Source organism: Drosophila biarmipes, unplaced genomic scaffold, assembly GCF_025231255.1.
Source record: "Drosophila biarmipes strain raj3 unplaced genomic scaffold, RU_DBia_V1.1 ptg000013l, whole genome shotgun sequence".
Taxonomy (NCBI): Eukaryota; Metazoa; Arthropoda; class Insecta; order Diptera; family Drosophilidae; genus Drosophila; species Drosophila biarmipes.
Genome location: NW_026114532.1, coordinates 1566522 through 1575331, shown reverse-complemented (window position 1 = coordinate 1575331; position 8810 = coordinate 1566522). Strand labels below are relative to the sequence as shown.

At 53.6% G+C, this 8810-nt stretch overlaps 1 protein-coding gene across 1 annotated transcript; it reads right to left on the bottom strand.

Annotated features, from left to right (window-relative positions):
* Window positions 1-5745: 5745 nt before the first annotated feature.
* LOC127011835 (uncharacterized) lies at window positions 5746-6176 on the bottom strand. Its single transcript, XM_050890017.1, has 2 exons — window positions 5944-6176; window positions 5746-5869 (listed from the first exon to the last, which is right to left on the bottom strand). Exons 1-2 carry the CDS (start codon window positions 6141-6143, stop codon window positions 5767-5769), a joined length of 303 nt encoding a protein of 100 aa, XP_050745974.1. The 5' UTR covers window positions 6144-6176; the 3' UTR covers window positions 5746-5766.
* Window positions 6177-8810: the final 2634 nt, after the last annotated feature.

Below are 8810 nucleotides of genomic sequence, written 5' to 3'. Positions count from 1 at the left end.
GAGAGTTTGGGTTCGGAGACCAAGAGAGTTTGGAGACCAACAATGGAGACGAAGAGAGCGGAGACTTGGCGGGCGGAGCGAGAGTGCCGTGTGCAAAAAGGAGTAACGGGACGCCGCCGGACTTTGGACTTTGGAAAGAGGGTGCCACATCTCAGCAGCGGTGCGGCACACAAACATGTCGCATGCGTCCCCGGGATCAGCGGGACGGCAGCATCAGGCTGGACGGCGGCGGGAAGCAGTGCGTCAAGGACAAGAGGGTCAAACAGGGACCATGGACTTTGGACCCGATGTGGAGAGTTTTGGCGGGCCGTGTGCAAAAGGGAAATAACGGTTCCCAGAGGCCCTATATAAACCCGCAGGGCGCTGGCAGCGGGATCAGTCAGTCGGGATCAGTCGTTGAGATCAGTCAGTCAAGATCAGTCATTGAGAAGAGTCAGTCAAGATCAGTCATTCAGCATCAGTCATCCAGTGGAGATCATACAGTCAAGAGCGGGCAGTCCGTCGAGAGCAAGGAGTCGTCGGAGGCAGCGCCGTGGGAGCCTACGAGGAGCAAGATCGTCACGTCGAGACGTTCGGGATTGGGATTACTAGGAATCTCCGAACTGAGACACAGGTGGCTGAGGTCCAAGGAGGCGCCACACGGCCAAGTTCTGTTCTGTCCTGCCGACGAAGTCCTGGCGGTACGCTTGGAGGGTCTACTAGACTGAGATTTGAAATCGAGAGTAGCAAGCCAGAAGGGAGAGAAGTCCCGGAACGGCGTAACAGAACCCCTAGAGTAGCGAGCCAGAAGGGAGAGAAGTCCCGGAGCGGCGCAACGGAACCCCTAGAGTAGCGAGCCAGAAGGGAGAGAAGTCCCGGAGCGGCGCAACAGAACCCTGAGAATCACGAGCCAGAAGGGAGAGAAGTCCCGGATCGGCGTATACCCTCGAACCCAGCACAGAAGTCAAGACCTACAGCCACCTGTCAGGAGTAGTTCGCAGGACATCGCCACCAGCAAGCAGGACACCACACCGCAACGGCTACGCAAGGAGGATCGAGCCCGCAGGAACGGCACGGACAATACGCGGAAGGGTGAGGCTAGGGTGGAACGTTCGTTTACGCGAGGCACAGAAGCGAAGTGAAAAGCGAGGCAGCTTCCTGGCGTTCTGCCTTGACTGTCCGCTTCCCTAAGCCCGCACGGCTGACCCCATAGCGAGTCTGAACCGTGGCCGAGCAGCCACCGAGCCAGCGACGTCAGGAGCAATCAGCGGTCAAGGATCGTCGAGGAGCAACAAGACAGCCAGCCACGTCAGGAGCAATCAGCGGTCAAGGATCTTCGAGGAGCGACAAGACAACCCTCACCGTCGGAGACAGCGAGACGAGCAAGTTATAAAGCCGACTGCAGTTATACCCGCAATAAACCCACTCCGGACCCGAGAATTCTGCGCTTTTTCACTGAACTACTGGGCGGTCACGTTTATATAAATTTGGTGGGACGAACGCACACAATCTACTGAGCTAGCCGCACAAATACCGTAGCGAGCAGAAACCAAAGAAATCAGTTCGTTACATCTGGCGCCCAAATCGTGATTGTCCCAGTGGTGAAAGCAAAATAAACAGAATGGGAAAGAAGTGGATTTACCGCCTTAAGAAGGAGGACTTCGCCCATGTCCAATGTCGTCCTGGACGGCAGATTAGAGGACATGAGGAGGACATTGTCGGAGTATTACTCCGAAACAGAGAACGACCCACAACTTGCCGACATCTGGGCTGAGCTGGAAGCCATGTATTACGACAGAACCGGCCCGAGTATCACGCTAACTAACGCTGAAGGGGATAACCTAGTAGCAAGCCTGAGCGTCGACAACATGCAAAGGGAGGCCCACAGGAGAGAGTCAAGCCAGGACAGGAAGACAGCGGTGCTGACCTCTAGACACAGCCAGGAGGATTATGCAAGGGTCGCAAAACAAGTCCGCGAGTGGTCATTCAGGTTCGACGGGGCGGAGAAACCGTTCGAGTTCCTGGAACAAGTCGAATGGTCCGCCAACACCTACGGTTTAGACCTAGACATCATCCCCCGAGCAATGCCGGAGTTGCTGAAAGGAAGGGCGTTGAAGTGGTTTATCGCCAACTATAAACAATGGAAAACCTGAGCCGATTTCATTGAGAGCTTCCATCTCTATTTTCTGCCGAGAGATTTCTTTACAAGGCTGCCGGATCAGGTCAGGCAACGGAAGCAGGGTTTCAGTGAGTCATTTAAAGACTACATGATCGACATGCAAACGATGTCGAGGCCACTAAACTATTCTGCGAAAGACACCTTAAAGATCATAAAGGAAAACTGCACCCCAAGCCTAAGGATCTTCTTAAGGGCGTACAAAGTGCCGGACCTGGACACGTTGATGCTATTAGCCGATGAATACGAAGAACTGGAAAAGGAGCGGGAAGCGTTCGCCCAGGAAAACAAGTTCTCAAAGGCAAAGTCGTCACCACCAACACAGGTCACGAGCAGAAGATGCGAGGAGACAGATAGCCAGGAGACACGGAGAAATGAACAGTTTTCACCGCCGCAACGAGTCCCACGACAGCAGGCAACAGGAGCACCACGAGGAGGCCAATGGACGCCACCACAGCAGCAACAGATACAACCAGCGAACACGGTGTGGAGACCGCCAAACACAACACAGAGGCCGCGGGGGACGACACACATTGCAGATCCCCATGAGGCCTGCCGAAGGTGCGGCGGCCACGGACACTGGGCACGAGGATGTCGACTCCAACGCCTGCTGTTCTGCTGGGTGTGCGGGAGAGTAGGTGTCAGGAGCGTCGAGTGCTGCCAGCAGGCGGGAAATGCCCAGCGACCTCAGCCGCAGAGAGGCGTGCGGGGGTCGCAAGATGCTACCTCTCCAAACTAACGGGCAAGCTAATCGAGAAGGAGACAACTGCTCCGCAGCGGTGACGATTGGGGGAGGCACGTACATGGCCACGATCGACACCGGGGCAACAGCGAGCTTTATAAGCAAGGAACTAGCGGACAACCTGGCTGCCCTCGGGAGGATTACGAGGACACGGCGGCAAGTTAGGTTGGCAGACGGAAGGTGCGGCGGAATCGATGAACAGCTGGAGGTGGAGATCGCATTCGGGAACAAGCGACTAACCATGAACCTGTTGATACTACCAGGGGTAGTGGATTCATTGGTGTTAGGATGGGACTTTCTAACCCAAGTCGGAACACAGATAAGGTGCGCTGGACACGAGGTGAGAATACCGGCCAGGAACCGACACAATGGGTGGTTTGAGGAGAGGCTATCGGTAGCAGTCGTACAGCAGGAAGCAGAGTATGACGACACAGCGAAGTTCCTGGAGGCAGAGCTAGCCAGTTTTAAAACCATGACAGGAACGTCGAAAATGGCAGAGCACCAAATAACGATGAAGGACGACAAGCCAATAAAACAGCGATACTACCCGAAGTATCCGAAAGTTCTAGGGGAGATCAACGCGAAGGTGGACGAGCTACTCCAAATGGGATGCATAGAGCACTCAACCAGCCCATACAGTTCTCCCATCGTGATGGTTAGGAAGAAGACGGGCAAGTGGAGACTGTGCGTCGACTTCAGGCAGATCAACGCCAAATCGATAAAGGATGCCTACCCGATGCCTCGAATAAATTATATCCTCGACCAGCTGAGAGAGGCACGGTACATAAGCAGCTTGGACCTGAAGGATGGCTACTGGCAAATCCCGCTGAAAGAAAGCAGTACACCGCATTTACAGTGCCGGGAAAGGGCTTATTCCAGTGGAGAGTAATGCCGTTCGGACTCCATTCGGCATCTGCGACCTTCCAGCGGGTGTTGGATCGGGTAATTGGTCCCGAGATGTCGCCGCACGCATTTGCGTACCAGGACGATATCATAGTGATCGGACGCACACTAGAAGAGCACAAGGCAAACTTGAAAGAGGTATTCCGGCGACTGAAAAAAGGCTAATCTGAGGTTAAACCCGGAAAAATGCCAGTTTTTTAAGAAGGAGCTGCTGTATTTGGGTCATAGAGTGACTAGCGACGGGATAGGCACGGATCCGGAAAAGGTAGCAGCCATTGTCGAATTAGAGCCGCCGTCAACAGTAAGAGAGCTCCGACAGTACCTGGGAGTAGCTTCATGGTATCGGCGATTTGTACCTGACTTCGCAAAAATAGTCAAACCACTCAACGATCTGCTGCGCAAGGGCAACAAGTGGGTGTGGACACAGGAACATAAGTCGGCATTCGGCCGGCGGTACTACTGGCCAGGCATGCACCGAGACGCTCGAGCCCACGTAAGAGGATGCGAGACATGTATCAGATATAAGCCAAATCAGATGCAGGCAGCTGGGAAAATTCTAACGCAGGTGCCAGAGGAACCGTGGGCTACAGTGTGCGCAGACTTCGTCGGACCCCTGCCGCGTTCAAAACACGGCAACCAAATGCTGCTGGTGCTGATAGACAGGTTCTCCAAGTGGACTGAATTGGTGCCGCTGCGGAGCGCGACAGCCGAGTCCCTAAAGAAAGCGTTCAGGGAGCGCATCATCGCAAGGTTTGGGGTCCCTAAGGTAGTCATAACGGACAACGGAGTGCAGTTTAACAGCAAAATCTTCAAGAGTTTCCTGGCCGAGATGGGAGCCAAGCAACAGTTCACGGCCCCATATACCCCGCAAGAGAACCCGACAGAAAGAGCAAACAGGACCGTGAAAACGATGATAGCGCAGTTCACAGGGCAGGATCAGAGAAACTGGGACGAGAAATGAACTGAGATCATGCTGGCAGTAAATACGAGTGTTTCGGAATCCACAGGATACACGCCAGCGTTTGTTACTCAAGGCAGAGAACCGAGACTGCCGAGCGCCCTATACGACAGAGAGACCTTGGGAACAGGACGACCCACTGAGACCCCAGGGGAGAAGGCAAACAAACTCGTGGAAATCTTCGAGGTTGTAAGGCGGAATCTGGAGAGAGCCTCCCAGGATCAGGCTAGGCATTACAACCTGAGGAGGAGACAATGGACACCAGCGGTGGGAGACGTCGTGTGGGCCAAGGAACATCATTTGTCGAAGGCGGCCGAGGGGTTCGCAGCAAAGTTGGCCCCAAGATACGACGGACCTTACCAGGTCACGGATTTTGCGTCACCAGTAATCTGCAAAATACGGCACGTGAACACAAAAAAAGAGAGGACCATCCACGTGAGCGAGCTGAAACAACAACAAACACAGAACACCATCGAGCAGCTACAAACAGATACGGTAGACAAAAGGCAAGGATAGCTCCAAGGATACCCGAAGGACACGAGAAAAAGGGTCCAAGGAGAGCTCCAAGGATACCCAAAGGACACGAGGAAAGGGGTCCAGGGATACCTCCAAGGATACCCGAAGGACACGAGGAAAGGGGTCCAAGGATACCTCCAAGGATACCCGAAGGACACGAGGAAAAGGGTCCAAGGATATATCTAAGGATACCCAAAGGACACAAGGAAAGGGGTCCAAGGATAGATCCAAGGATACCCAAAGGACACGAGGAAAGGGGTCCAAGGATAGCTCCAAGGATACCCAAAGGACGGGAGGAAAGGGGTCCAAGGATAGCTCCAAGGATACCCAAAGGACGCGAGGAAAGGGGTCTAAGGATAGCTCCAAGGACGCGAGGAGAAGGTCTACAAGGATCTGATTAGGACTGGCAGCAGCAGTCTGCCGAAGGAAGGGGGAAGTCGGCACAGCTGAGAGAGCTTTACCGAAAGTGGCCAAGCATCACGGAGAAGGGCATCATGCCCAGACGAGGAGACGGGATCGCGGGCCGGATCGGGGTCCAAACCAGGAAGCACAGCTGCTGGAGTCTGAAAGGGCACTCGTGGTCAACAAAGGCAACCTGCCAAAAGAAAGGAAGCTGATGAGCACATACAAGGAGTCCGGTGTGAGATCAGGGTGTGTGTGTGTACTTACGTAGTGGCAAGGACAAGTGGAAACGCCGGGCTGAGGGGTAGAAAAAAACTAAACTTCTGCCGACCGGTGCACGGGCATAAACAATTTGCAGAATCACCATTCAACAGGGAAGGGGGCGCCTCGATAGGCGGTCGATTGGCACTGGACGATAGTGCGATCGATGGGCACAAGAAAATGGAAATATCGGTGATGATGAACATCGCGGCTCGCAAGTGGCAACGCCGCACTTGCGATATCGATATCGTGAGCAGGCCCTCTGGGTATCGATAGCTGATTAATATCGGTGCCCAGTGGGAACAGATGGAGGATCGGCGCGGGAGATTCGAAATTGCTATACGGAGGACGACCGGCGCTGTGGAAAGGAAATAAGATGGAAAGCGTCGAGGGAACGTCGAGGGAGCAACGAGGGAGCACCGAGGGAACCGGAACGAGATGCGCCCTGACTCAATGGCTGGGATATACAAGGGAACGCCGGAGAGTGGGAGCGCTGAGTTTTCTTAATCTTTCCCGAAGTAAGGGGGGAATGTGAGGAGTTGAATAACTCCCCACAAATCCCAGCAGCAGATGGCCGGCCGCTCACCAGGTACGCGGCGAATTCGCGTAGTGGCGGCGCGGCGGTGATCGAGGACGGAAAACGAGAGAGTTTGGAGATCGAGGACGGAGAACGAGAGAGTTTGGAGATCGAGGACGGAGAACGTGAGAGTTTGGAGAACGTGAGAGTTTGGAGAGGAAGAGAGTTTGGAGAGAAAGAGAGTTTGGAGACAAGGGAATTTAGAGAGCGAGAGAGTTTGGAGAGCAAGAGGGTTCGGAGACCAAGAGAGTTTGGAGACCAACAATGGAGACGGAGAGAGCGGAGACTTGGCGGGTGGAGCGAGAGTGCCGTGTGCAAAAAGGAGTAACGGGACGCCGCCGGACTTTGGACTTTGGAAAGAGGGTCCCCGGGATCAGCGGGACGGCAGCATCAGGCTGGACGGCGGCGGGAAGCAGTGCGTCAAGGACAAGAGGGTCAAACAGGGACCATGGACTTTGGACCCGATGTGGAGAGTTTTGGCGGGCCGTGTGCAAAAGGGAAATAACGGTTCCCAGAGGCCCTATATAAACCCGCAGGGCGCTGGCAGCGGGATCAGTCAGTCGGGATCAGTCGTTGAGATCAGTCAGTCAAGATCAGTCATTGAGAAGAGTCAGTCAAGATCAGTCATTCAGCATCAGTCATCCAGTGGAGATCATACAGTCAAGAGCGGGCAGTCCGTCGAGAGCAAGGAGTCGTCGGAGGCAGCGCCGTGGGAGCCTACGAGGAGCAAGATCGTCACGTCGAGACGTTCGGGATTGGGATTACTAGGAATCTCCGAACTGAGACACAGGTGGCTGCGGTCCAAGGAGGCGCCACACGGCCAAGTTCTGTTCTGTCCTGCCGACGAAGTCCTGGCGGTACGCTTGGAGGGTCTACTAGACTGAGATTTGAAATCGAGAGTAGCAAGCCAGAAGGGAGAGAAGTCCCGGAGCGGCGTAACAGAACCCCTAGAGTAGCGAGCCAGAAGGGAGAGAAGTCCCGGAGCGGCGCAACGGAACCCCTAGAGTAGCAAGCCAGAAGGGAGAGAAGTCCCGGAGCGGCGCAACAGAACCCTGAGAATCACGAGCCAGAAGCGAGAGAAGTCCCGGATCGGCGTATACCCTCGAACCCAGCACAGAAGTCAAGACCTACAGCCACCTGTCAGGAGTAGTTCGCAGGACATCGCTACCAGCAAGCAGGACACCACACCGCAACGGCTACGCAAGGAGGATCGAGCCCGCAGGAACGGCACGGACAGTACGCGGAAGGGTGAGGCTAGGGTGGAACGTTCGTTTACACGAGGCACAGAAGCGAAGTGAAAAGCGAGGCAGCTTCCTGGCGTTCTGCCTTGACTGTCCGCACGATCTGAGCGGAAGCCCGTGGGACCATCTGGGACAGAGCAAGGGACAGGCGGTCGGGTATCGAGAGGAGTGATCCTGGAGAGCTCGTCAGTCTGTTCACCCTAGTCTGAGAACGGTGACGCTTCCCTAAGCCCGCACGCCTGACCCCATAGCGAGTCTGAACCGTGGCCGAGCAGTCACCGAGCCAGCGACGTCAGGATCAATCAGCGGTCAAGGATCGTCGAGGAGCAACAAGACAGCCAGCCACGTCAGGAGCAATCAGCGGTCAAGGATCTTCGAGGAGCGACAAGACAACCCTCACCGTCGGAGACAGCGAGACGAGCAAGTTATAAAGCCGACTGCAGTTATACCCCGAGAATTCTGTGCTTTTTCACTGAACTACTGGGCGGTCACGTTTATATAAATTTGGTGGGACGAACACACACAATCTACTGAGCTAGCCGCACAAATACCGTAGCGAGCAGAAACCAAAGAAATCAGTTCGTTACAATATATACACGAAAAAGTTAAAATCTATTGAAATCGTCCGATTGTTACGACCAATCATCAATCAAAGGGTATTGCAAAAAAAAAAGAATTAAATACCAAGTCTTTAAGAAAATCGATTAGATTTTAAGAAAGAGTGGAAAAAGTTTTATTGTAATTGTATTCTCATATAAAATACGCGTCGAATGACTCCTCACTGTCGAAATCGGAGGAATACGCAAAAAAAGGAAGAATTTTTCATTAAACATTTTTCAATTGTCGACCAAAAAGCTTTAAATAGCTTAATTTTGTACACCAGTAACTACTAAAGCTACAGTCTTGGGCTATATGTATGTCATTAAAAATACTACTGCTTGCGCGTACCCAAGCTCTGTTTTATTCTCAAGTGCACAAAAGAGCGGCTGGTTTTTGAATAACATTTCAAGAGAGCAACAAAATCGTATGCCCTTACGCATCTTATTGCTCCAATG

Excerpts from the sequence above, each read along its gene's own strand:
- LOC127011835 (XM_050890017.1), bottom strand. The coding sequence starts at position 6,143 with ATGTTCATCATCACCGATATTTCCATTTTCTTGTGCCCATCGATCGCA. Across the intron at positions 5,870-5,943 it reads CCACTTGTCCTTGCCACTAC|GTTGCCTTTGTTGACCACGA; the intron begins GTAAGTACACAC and ends TTCTTTTGGCAG.